Here is a 13,071-nt window from a genome sequence, read left to right as displayed (position 1 = left end):
CGTATTAAATTACCGTACCCACTAATGGTAAAGGAATTTCTCTAAGGCGAGACACTAAAGGCAAAAAAAATGTTTTCATTAAAAACATCCAAAATACAGCTATCTTATTGTAAGTAATCAACTGGGGAAGGTTTATCTTGATATCTGTTTGTTGTTTTTGTTTACCCTATTCACAAAGACACTACAGTCTTGCAAGGTACATGGAATTTAAAAGCAGCCTGGATACCTCTATAGGCAGTTTTCTCAACAAAAAAAAATTCTCATACTCTGAGCCAGAAATCTCTACTTTGGCAGCACTTATATACACCCTATATTCTAAAGGTTTTTGCAGAGGGCTTTGCTCATACATCATTCATAGCCTGATTTATTTCGCACTTTATCCTACAGATGTGGAAAAATGAATTTATATGTCTATTGACAGTATTTTCTCATTTATGGAATGCTAGAAAGAGATATTTGAAATTAATTTTATAAAACCTTTAACATCTCAAAAAAGCTAATATTTAATGAGGTAATGCCTCATTTGAATATTTCAACATAACATTTCAGAAAACTTGTAGTACAAAAATAAGTAAGTTCATTTTTACCCTATTAACCTGTAGCGTCTTCCCTTAAAAGAACAATTTAAAACATTGTTAGACCTCCTTAACCGGAAATAAATGATGCAGGATGTCAATCACCAAAAAAGGTTAAATGATTTATTGGGGGAAAAACTGGAATCTGGCAATCATAAATCAATCTCTAATTGCCAGAGATCTGCCACTCGGAGAACGCTAAAAGTACCTCTGTATTCTACTCAGGCAGATTAAAATCCTGACATACAGAATACAATCTTCCAGAGCAATCCCCGGAGAGCTAAAGCTGTTAGACACCACACATCACACACCACAGACACACAAACCCACTCGCACACACTCCAAAATGTGCAGATACCCACACTGCAGTTTGACAGCAATTGCCATCTGAATCATACACGGGTATTCACCTGAGCAGCCATATACCATTCTCCACAGCTGTTGGCATCACACAGTGAACTGCTACTGAAAGATGACCCTCTCACCTTTAATGTGACACAAAAGGCAATGTGTTGTTGAGTAGGTGATTGCTTTAGTTCCCCTGTTCTTTGCCACGGTTCACTGTATGAAACAACATGTGATTACAGTGACACACCCTGATAGCAGCAGATCCTGCTGTCTGCAAAAATGAGAGGGTGAGAGAAGGACAGCAAGTGCACAGCATGAAGGAGAGAGGACTTGAGGGATACAGAAAATGAAGTTGCAAATAGGGAGGGAGGGATAAGGAGGATTTGGAAAAAGAGAGTTTGATTAAATAAGCAGTGAGAGTGAGTTGGAGGAGATTTGGACAGAGAGGGGAAGAGTGATGGATTTAGAAAAGAGGAGGGGAGACACAGATGAAGAATAAAAGGACACATGGTGGGTGGGCAGCAGAAAAGGAGAGAGAGGGTTAACCGGAGGAGCGATAGCCTCTTTTATTTTGAGATGTCGTGGCTGTCTGGCGATGACACGTTCACTGAGAGCAGTCACAGAATATCGGATTGGCTTCACCTGCCAACACTGCCCTGCTGCTCTCCTGTCAAGCCTGCCACAGACCAGTGGTTCACGTTCACACACACACACACACACACACACACACACACACACACACACACACACACACACACACACACACATACTCCATACTCACACTGTTCATACTCTCTTTCATTCTCTCACTTTCTGTAGCCAATCCACAGAGCCGGCTTGCCATTATTGGACAGAAATTCAAGATTCAGATTCAGATCGGGCTACTCTGCTCGTCCACCGTATGGATTTCCCTATAATGAAATTCTGAGGGAGACTGAGTTTGCTTTTGTAAAACAGAAAGCTTGAATCAGCAAAGAGGGAGCCGGGGTGCAGTTGCCACTCTACATTTCGCTACATATGCGTTTCTTCCGTTTAGACTTTATTCTAACAACCCTGATACAGGGTGACACCTTATATAGCTGGTCTATCCCAGCTGGGATTTGCTGGTTTCTCTGGGTCGGACATGAAATCTCAGTATTCATAATGTGCTCTTGGGGATTTGGGTTGTTGGCTTAGTTTGGACATTTTGATATAAAATTATGTTTGTGTAGTAAGCACCCCTGGGAGTTGTGTGTTATTCTCATAAAATGGAACTATGTGCAGCAGTACAGTGGGCAAACACTGGCTTTGATGCTGCTGTGCAGTAGTTCCTGCTGCCTCCTCCAGTAAAAAGAACACAAAAAAAGCTGTTCCATGCTGAACCTGTGGCTCTTTACAGCAGGATTGTGTCATATTCAGGAGTTGAAAAAAACTGTACTTCTGGGATAATATCCACAAGGTTGCTCTATTGCAGTATGTACTTATGCATATCACAGTCTGCTATAGAAGCATACAACCGGCCTCTGTTATCCTCACATGGCAGACAGATCTAGTGTCTAGTTTCTGGAGTAAGAAAATATTTACAGAGAACGAAGCTGCATCTGAATAGTTGCAAGTATTTGGGATAATCCTATTCTTTGCAGAGCAAAACCTGCATAATTTAGAGCTAAATCTTAGAAATTATGACAGACTATGAAAAAAAGCTGAGGATAGGAGACAAGCTAGGACAGAAGGTAAGAAACCTCTGTGGGGGAAAATGATAAAGGTTATTGAAAAGGCGTTTCACTGTGTGAAGTTTTCCTATTCATTGTTCATAACCATACATTTATATGCACCCATTAAGTATACCATTTAAACTTTATAACTGTAATAGACACTGAAATCTACACACATAGACACACACTCTATGGCATATGCCTTTGCTTAGGATGGTCAGAGTGCAGGATGACCAGTGTCCATCAGTCCCTGACTGCTCTTGATCTCTCTTTCCACATGATTACCTGCACTCCCTCCACTTGTTGCCTGATGTTTGGCTAGAACTTTTCTTTTTTTTTTGGCATTATGCAGCCTCTGTCTAGTGTTAGAATACAAGGATAGTCTAACACATTGATTGCAAAGCTGTACAGTTCTATTTTAATGATAAGCAGTCGCTGCTTTGGAGTCTTCACTCAGTGAAGGCACATAATATTCAACGTACACTAGGACACTCAGAAATAACTAAAAGCTCATCAGCATCACTCACTCCTTATTCCATCTCATGCTGATGTCGTCTCTACTTTTGGCTCAGAGATGGATGTTTTGCTTGTTAGTATGCCTCGTCTTCAGACAGCAGCTGTTACAGTAGAGGTAGACAGAATGTACACTACTGCTTTTAGAATCACTGAAAGTTGAGAGCAGTTGAGGGATCAGTTTCATGTGCTTTGTAAGTACCAGTTCACATCACATGCTCTTTTAAACGCTTTAGGATTTTTTTTTTACTTTTTAAAGTCAATTATATACTATAATTTATAGTCAATAATGAATATTTTGTGTGCAACCCTGCCATCTGCAATCAAAACAGGATGTCAAATCTGTAATAAAATTGATGACTGAGATCATAACATTTTGTATGTAGACATTTGTTTTTTGTGAGAAATCCACTCACCTCCTTTGCTGCAAACATAATTTGTGTCAATGAGCATTTGACTTTACTTGACATTGACCATAATTACTCAGCACGATTACCTTTTGATCTCAGAACAGATTTAAAATGCTACACAATGAAGCTTTTTTATTTAAATATATAGAATATACGATTATTTTAATTTTGAGTGCAATTTGAAGGAATCATTTATTTAAAAACAAAGTAGACTCAATGGATCAGACTTCCACTATCACTGAAAGGCAGACTGGCAGTAGTGATACATGCGGTTTTGTTTCTGTGAAATTTCAGCTCTTTTGTGGGTTATTTTCCTCTGAAAGATAAAGGTGTTAAGGCCTCTATTGGAAAAGGAAGAAAGCAAAGATTAGTTTGACATTATTTGATGAATGCAGGGACCTTTATTATTTTAGCAGCAAAGTAACACCACAGTATTAATTGCTTTCACTCTATAGAAGTTGTAATTCCTACACCCAAAGTAAACAGATGAAACACATTTTGAACTGTTGTCGTAACTGCTCCAGCACAGTGATTTCAGCAGGTGAACTGTTGGTGACAGTCAAGGTTGCAGTGAAAGCAACAGAATCAATGTTTCAAAGGGGGCTGATGGTTTTACTTGTCTGATACATTAAGTGAGGTTTTTGTGAAAGAAATGTCAGTGGCAGCAGAGAAACAAAAGGGTAGTGACTGATGACACCCATGGGCTCCATTCTGTGAACAGCTGCAAGAAAATTATTTTCTTTGCTTCTAATTGAAGAATTAATAATAAAATAATGAGCTGGAGACTGGAGAAGGATACCCCAGCTTCTTGAATCACATCTTAAAATGTAAACTGAATGCAATTTTTCAGCTAGAAACAAATGATGAAATACTCAAAAACGTTCTTATAAAAGGCTGTGATGCAAACGTTTTTAGTGTGAGGCGGAAACTGATCCCCCCCCCCCCCCCCCCCCCATCAGCAGCCAAATATATTAACTGGTTCACGTCTGCTTGTGCAGAATGTGTGTCAGGCTTATTTTCCTGAACTAGACTGCTCCTATTAATCATGGGTCTAGAGAAATATACTGTAAGTGGACAGCTGACTGACTGTAAAGCATTAACAGGGCATCCACAGTGTCATCCACTCCATTGGTTTGTTGTATTCAGAACCCCATTGGCCATTTTTTGCTTTTTGCTTCTTATTTGAAAACTTATCAAACCAATAAAAGCATCTATGCCGCTCTTGTGCTGTCAAGCCTACAGGCTGCTGTGAAAAGCTTGCTCTATTTCCTGAATCTCCATTGTGCATTTATTGACAAGGTAGAGGAGGGATAGAAAACGAGCAAAATTTTATTAGAGCACAGAGAGAGTAGAAGTAGGATAATGTATGGGGCAGTGATGCCTTTCCTCAGGGCTGTCAGGGCTTCATATGCTCCCCGTCACGGTGCTCTGCACTGCCTGATGACTTCATGGCCCCGAAATAGAGGTTTCATCAGCGGAGACCTCCCTTGTCCACTAAACGATTAGACAGACAGTCATTTCAGTATGATTGCTGGGCGTTGCTCTGTAATCAATTTCAATGTTTCCGGATAAGCAATGTGATGTGATGTGGTGGGTGGGGATGTGCGAGGTAAAAAGGCTGCTTTTAACACAATATTTTCCTCTCCCTCTTTCTCTTTCTTACTCCAGGATAATTTCCCTGCAGGAAACCCGGAGCGTCTCCAAGATCTGAAGTCCACTGTTGATCTGCTGACCAGCATCACCTTCTTTAGGATGAAGGTTTGTGTGTATGTGGGAGAGTTATTAGGTTGTTTTGGCAGGGAGTACAATTTGAAGGGTGATGGGGCATAATAAATGTTTATGCACAACACTAACTTACCTTTGCAGGTGGCATTTATAACCTTTTTATCACAGAAGTGCTGTGCCCTTGACTTAGTGACAAGAAATATCACAACATTCAATTATACACATAAACCAGCATTGATTTTAGGCACGTTTCCTTTGAGCTGAAATCAATTCAAACTCATAATTCCTGTAAACCTGTCTTTCTCAACACCACTGACCATTCAAATCCAAAAATTTATTGCTGCACATTTTCTTGACTGCAGGCTGGCTGATGCAATAGGGTCATTTTTGTGTAACATGTGTTGACCACTTCAGTTAAAATGCTTCACGCTCTGTTTTGTTTCTTCTTCCTTCTCTCCCCTAAAAGTGCATCTTGACTTCTTCCGTTATATAAAGAGCTCGGCTCCATTCAGCTCTATTTTGGTGGGAGTGGGGGTGTAGCTCTGGTGCACTGAGGCATAGCTAAGATGGCAGCTATGAGCAAAGGAATGAAATCTGTCACTTTAGGTTACTAATGCTTTCACTCTGTGCCATGTCCATGCTGAGCATTGCTGTGTATACACAACGCTGCTCACACACAGGAGCTACAGCGCTACTGTACGGTATACTGCACACACACCTAAATGGCAGTTTGGCCACATGTCAATCATAGTATATATATGTAATGAATGTAAAAAGGCTGCCCTTTTTTACAAGGAAGTGGTATTTTGAGATTAATATTTCAGACACGTAATTTGATATCATTATGTTTTCACTCCATTGACAGATAGTACTGTATATAGAAATGAATATAACACACAGTTACTCATCGGTTTAGGTTGCTAACATCATATATGCCCATTGGATGATTTATATAGTGTAAACTCTAAAGAGACCTATGTTGTAGGTGGACACCTAACATTTTAATCATGTGTATGTATTTGTGTGCGCAGGTACAAGAGCTTCAGAGTCCACCAAGAGCCAGTATGGTGGTGAAAGACTGTGTGAAGGCGTGTCTGGACTCCACGTACAAATACATTTTTGATAACTGTCATGAACTGTACAACCAGCTCCTTGACCAGGTAAACAGCTTCCAGATTCTTTTGACCAGCACTACCAATCAACGTTTTCAGTTCAATAAAGTCAGGCCTCTACTGTTGCACAGGTACCAACATAGCTGTGCTATAGTAGGTTCAGGTCCAAAGTGAACTGCCAAATACTGAGATCCCTGTATTCCTCACGTTACATCTTGCAGATGCAGTGATGCACACAATAAAAAATGTGTAATTTTAACACTTAATGAGTTCTCACTTAGATTTAGTTCTCATGTTTCTTGAAAACTAAAAGTCTAGTCAAATTATACACAGTTATACACAATAACTGGCTCGGTAGTCAGTCAAACTCTTGAACCAATCACTCTCTCTTCCATCTCCTTCCTAAACGCACCAGTAATCAGATAGCCATTGTATTTTTTAAAAGAGAGAATAACAGGGACCTAATCTCTGCTCTGAGGGGTTCTCCTTTTACATCCGGTTTCTTGTCTTAAAGATCGATGTTGTTGTTGTTGTTAGTTGGTCGAAATCCTGTCCCGGTGCTTATCACTTTAGCACCTTTAAAAAAAGCATTGCCTCGCCTGTGGCTGATGTAACATTTGTACATCTTGCAGCAAAAGCTGAATATTAATGTTGTTGCATTTGTTCACCCTTGTTTAGTATCAGATTTGTCTGCCAGCTGTTCAGCTTTAGTGCTGTTTTTTGCCTTTCATTATTGTTAACATGGCTTCCCTTAGCTTGATAGCTATAACCCAGCCCACTACTGGCCCATCCAGAAGCAAACAAACACACAACAAGAGAAAAAAAAACTATATCTAGAGGATTTGTATTTTTTATTAATAGTACACACATGGTAATGGCAAGCCGACTAAGAAAAACTAGGCATATGTTTATTGTTTTTATAAATGTTGTTTGGTTATATTTTTTGCATTTTTTTAATAATTTGATCAGCACACGCAGTGTTTATGTAATCACATTTAATCTGCAAACTAGCAACTCAACATTTGGCAATTAGACAGGCAGAAACTATATAAATGACACTTAATGGAGTCTTTATGAACGGACCACCCTACAAAAAGTGAGCTGTTTAAGCTTGGTGAAGTACCTCACTTAAATTCATGTAAGAGAATACCTGGTAGTCATTAATATGATATCAAATAGTTATTACCTCAGGGCTGCTCCTAATTCATTTGTCAGACACTCAAGGTAAAAACATGAATATCTTAAATATTCTGCCAGGTGCTGCCACTCACACCATGCCTTTCTCACGTATAACATAATGCGGACACCACACTTTCCTTTTTCAGCTATAGTGTGCTTTGTGTTGATGGTTAACAATACTGGGAAAAAATAAATGAATTGCTGCATGGCTGGAAATCAATAGATTTCATGTCATGACTGACATTTACCAGATAATAAAAGTTTACACTGTGTTTATTGCAAACTTTGCATGAAGGAACTCAACCTTCTAAGTAAGGGTTTGTGTTGAAGAGCTATATAAAAGCAGTCTAGCATCAGGTAGCACTTTGTTGATTCAAATCACCATCACATCTGTGTCAAGGATATTTTGTCTCCTTGGTGTCCAGAGGTAGTTTAAACATGGACAATATGAATAAACTTGCATGAAAGCATGATGACATACAGCCTCCTCGGGTAAGAATGTGCAACCTGCAGCTAGGGGCATGTGATCATATTAAGAGATCACAGACTCACTTAATTACATTTTCAAGAAACCCAGCATCACACAGTCCTCAGTTAAGGTTTGCATGGTTTATTTTACTTACTTGGTCTGGCCTGAGTTAATAACCAGGCAACAGTAAGCTCCACCTGATTATTTTACAGTTAACTTCCCAAGAAGAATGGTCTCCACACCTCAGAAGATAATGTCTTTTAAGATAATGGGTGCAATCCGCTGAAAACTGGAATAATAATCTACCATTGTTTAAACAGCCTGAGGGGTTGTAAGCAATTATCAAACCGGAGGGATAGACACGTTTACTAATTACATCGTCGTCCACCACAGTTTCACAATTGACAGCCTCTCCGTCAATGTTTCCTCTAGAGCCGAAGAAAAGGACATAATCTTCACTTCAAAGCGAATCTCACTGTGACTATAAATTATCATATTCACAATACACTAGCTAGCCTTTGACTCAGCCAATAGAATACAATTCAAATCTTAAATCTCTAGTTGCTACCAGTGACTGAGTGTGGCGACACAAGAGCTGAGACGGTGGCCAGGCAGGCAGTGAAATATCCCAGCCACAACGAGGCATTTTGCATAGCATAACAACAAAGCTCTCTGCTTCTGCCTAGGCATTAAATGACTGTGGGAGGGGGGAGGGAGTGTGGGGGATGTCAAGCTTAACAGCCTATGAATACTGGCAGGAAAAGGAGATTTTGAAAAGCACAAAGACAAAGTGGAAGGAGGGCAAAGGAATCATGGATAAGGGCAAAAGAAAAAAACTGCTTTAATTTTCTCTCTGGCTCTTCCACTGTGAATGAATGTGGATTGGCAGTGATGGTGCACAGCCATGAAATGCCTTATAGCATGCACATGCCTCTATAAAAAAATTATACGCACATATGCTTATGTATTATGCAGATATTAATGCTTAAGTCGAGTGATAAATAGAAACAATCACATTTGGAAGAGGTAGGACGGTGATTGTTGACAGGTTTGCAGAAGCAGGGATCCACTGTGCCTGTTTGTGAGAAGAGCCACAATGAAGCTAGAAGACTTCTCAATTTGTTACTGTGCAAGCAATTCATATTTATTTAATAAGTATCTCTCTCATCAAAGTTATCAGATATTTGCCAACAATACCCCATTGGTCGATTTAACTGTGTTTGAATACCACTATTGTTTTCAGAATGTGTCCCTTTGAGTGTATTTCATACCTACTATTTTTATACAAAGCCTATTTTCTCTAAACCTTCCAATGCATTGGAACAGCTTTAAATCTACTCACAGCTCTTTCTCTCTGGAATCTGATCACATTCTCCAAGAACATCGTTCAATCAGAGTCTCTCTAAATTATGTCATATTGTGAGAATTGATGGGGAGCCAGTTGTATGCTAATGCTGATTTCTCCCACACAGAGACTGAGAGTGCTAAACAATAAACATAAACCCCTAGCTATCCAGGAGTGATACACTGCAGTATGAATATTTCTACTAAAGCCCCACCACCACCCTGTACTAGAAGTAGTGAAACTACACTGTGCTCTTAGTTCAGTACAGTATTCACCTCCTCGTACATCTGAGAGTAAAGCCCATGGGTGTGTTGTGGACTGTAAAAGACAGCAAGCTACTTAATCACCTTTAACAATGAGTTTGAACCTACTTGCGGTGAATACAGATGAGCAAAGGGAGTCTACACTTCGTTTTAGCAGGATGCATACTGCATCCAATTTAGTAGGGATGACACAACCTTCAGTGTCCTTCATACATGCATACAGCTATGCACGCGCACAAGCACAAAGGTACAACCACCGACAGGTTTTGCATAGCTGAGTCACCTCCTGCAGAGATATTTGTTTCATTATATTATGCCTCCAATTTAACATAAATTTACCTTGTTACATGTAGCAGCATATCTCCCCCTGATGGCCCAGGCCTCTCATACCAGGCCAGACTACTCTGATTTCATTAACCATGAGTTAGGGGGCAGTAATCACTTGTTAAACTCTTTACATGTTATGGACCAAGCAAATCCGTCTCTGGTGCTGCTTGCCTTAATTTATGATAAAACTGACCAATGTTTTTTTCTTGTCTCAGCCATTCTTCTCCAGTTCTATTACTGAAACTCATACTGTAGATGATTTTCTCTACTCCGCTGGGTACATGTGGACCCAGGTTAACATGTATCAAGCTTAAATTGCAAGTCCCAACACAGTCCTTGAGTTAAGAAGCTGTTACATATAAAGCTCCCTGTTGCCTCCACATTGGAGACCATTGCATTTTTCATGTCTTGCTATATACCAAACATAAGTGAATATGCAAATTGGAAATTCATGAGCATTTGATCAGTACGATGCCTGGGATGGAAACTCCCATGGAATGAGTAGTAATGTCTTTCCATGACCATGGCACACACAATGATAGACTTAACTTTTGCAGCCCAAAAACCCATATGATTAAAGTAGTGAGCCCTGGGTTGACATGATGGACTGTCACAGAATCACCTGTGTTTCTTTTTCCTGTGAGATTAAATTCTGTAGCTCCTCTAGGTGCAATGTCTGCTTTGCATCTCCAGATATTTAAAAACAAGAATCTAAATCATCCGACACAAGTTGATTATTGTAGGAACTGATTAGGGTTTCAGGATTGTATCAGTGATAAATTGACTCATGTTGCATTTCCATTTCCCCAGCTCTCAACATCTCCTCTCTGTGCTGCACCAAAGTCAATAGGCTTAAGGTTTTTAAGTAATTCAACCCTAAATTATAAAAAAAAAAACAATTGGACATGTTTCATTTATAACATTCTTTTCTTTTCAGCAACATACATCAAGCATGCATTTTGCTTTAGACAGAATTATATCCACAAATGAGCGAATGTGTATTGCATCCTCTTGGGAGGTTATGTCCCCATAGGCCACAGTGATAGATTATATTTGTCATTGTCAGTGTAAGTGTGCATGTGGTCACGTCTGTATGATACAGAGCTGTCAGTATGTCTCAGCTCTGTGTTTTCTGTGCGCGTGGCTTTGCTTGTTTTCTGTGAACCCAGTTCATGGCAGAGTGAAACTGTGTCAGTTACTTGCTGACTGGAGATCAGTGTGGTTAAACTCTGTGTGGTATGAGCAGATGGTAGAGTCAGTGAGAGGTTTCATATGTAACACCTTTCTACCGCACACCCACATCTTCATAAACACCTTACTGGAGGAGGAGAATTACACTTTTAAAATGCTAAAATTGGAAGATTTGTGTCCAGAAACAGGTTATTTTTGTTGTAGGCTATCCATTTCTGGCGCAGAGAAACAAACATGCATTGTTGTAATAATGAGTTCAGGGAATAATCTTCCTTTTACCATCATGCCATGAACCAAAATCTGATTTTATGCTGCACATGGCACAATGGAGGAGTTGGATGTGTTTGACCTGCAGCTCTTCATCAAGCAGCTCACTGTGCCTGCTCTTTTCTTCTGTTACACCCTGCTATATTTAAAGCCAAAATGTTAAACAAAAAATGCAGAAAATTACCATTTCTTGTTTTGTCATATACTACATTGCCCTTCTTGTGGCCACCTCCCCAAAAAGCCACCCTTTATCCTCCACACAGCCCTCACCCCAATACGTGAAAGTCCAATATATATTTACATAGAAAATAGTTGTACATTGCTTTATTAATGGTCTTAATATCGGAGTACAGTGCCTTTTTACTAGCCGCAGTAGGAGAGATACAGAACAAGAAACAGTGAAGCTGACATCAATGACATAAAATTAAACCCTGGATTACAAACTTGCACAATTCCTTTCCCATGTATCACACAAGTGTTACAGTTATTTGAATCCCACATGGAATGGTGGACTAGGCCACTGAGAAAAAATCCTGACTATCAATAAAATGAAAAAAATGGCTTTAATAATAATTAAAATCTTCTTGATTATATCGTTTAGAATTTGGTTGTAAGTTTTATTGTCCTTACACTGTGAATATATACCATTGTTTTAATTTCCTGCTCAGTTTATATAAACTGCAGGTATAGTATGAATTGCATAAATACATTTTGAATAATATAAAGATATTTTTTTGGCAGGCAATACAGGATATATACAGGCGTAAAAATGGTGTCTCATACAACAACATTCTTGGTTTGGCTTTCTCTTTGTGATCCCAGGCAACTTATTAGTAATCCAAATTTTCTTTACCTTCAACACACTTAAATTGTCTTCAGATTCTGACCATCCTCATTTTATTCTTTGTAGAGCCGGAAGCAGGACATTCCCCGAGAGGAGCAGGGTCCATCAATAAAGAATCTGGACTTCTGGCCCAAACTCATCACTCTCATGGTGTCTGTAATCGATGAGGACCGGACGGCTTATGCCCCAGTCATTAACCAGTATGTACTTATTTATTATACCATCTATGCTTTTTACTGATCAACTTAATTTTCAACATGTACTTTATTAGTTGCTTTGCCAGCTTTTGTAGTGAGCAGTTAGGCATTCTCATTACACATGCATTGCTGAACATTATTTTAACATAATACCATTTGCATGTAACCATGTATCCTCCATTTAAATTCAAATGGTATACCATATAATGGTATGACCCTACTGAAAAACACACTCAACATGCCAAGAGAAGAAGCTAAAGGGCTTGTGCCCAACCATTCGTGACTACATGGACAAACATGTGGTTGACACAAAGGAAAGTGTTTGATATGTAAATATTGTCCGAAAAAAAAAAAAAGAGTAATCTTTATGTTTTAATTAGGCTTTTTTTTACTGTATTTATTTGAGTTAATTAAGCCAATTCAGGCTTCATTATTCGTCACACAGGACTAAATAGACAGGGGAAAGAAATGCCTCTTATCTCTTCATATTAATTAACTTTAAGATAATTTTGTTTTTCTTTAGAGAATGTGAGGGGGGAAAAAAAGAAAAAAAATCCTTCTTGCTCCTGTAAATTTAAAAAATGTATTTACTTATTATGGATACATGAATGA

The 13,071-nt window shown here is 39.0% G+C and overlaps 1 protein-coding gene across 1 annotated transcript in view; it reads left to right on the top strand.

Annotated features, from left to right (window-relative positions):
• Positions 1-13,071, top strand: part of unc13c (unc-13 homolog C (C. elegans)) — a gene marked incomplete at both ends in the record, with an annotated part of 98,156 nt that overhangs the window by 45,517 nt on the left and 39,568 nt on the right. Inside the window, 3 exons of the mRNA XM_083916659.1 lie at positions 5,209-5,298; positions 6,297-6,425; positions 12,329-12,462. Of these exons, the coding sequence (XP_083772785.1) occupies positions 5,209-5,298; positions 6,297-6,425; positions 12,329-12,462 (353 nt within the window). The remainder of the gene's footprint in view (positions 1-5,208; positions 5,299-6,296; positions 6,426-12,328; positions 12,463-13,071) is intronic.

Source organism: Echiichthys vipera, assembly GCF_963691815.1.
Source record: "Echiichthys vipera genome assembly, chromosome: 1".
Classification (NCBI taxonomy): domain Eukaryota; kingdom Metazoa; phylum Chordata; class Actinopteri; order Perciformes; family Trachinidae; genus Echiichthys; species Echiichthys vipera.
This window is presented reverse-complemented; position numbering and strand designations above follow the sequence as displayed.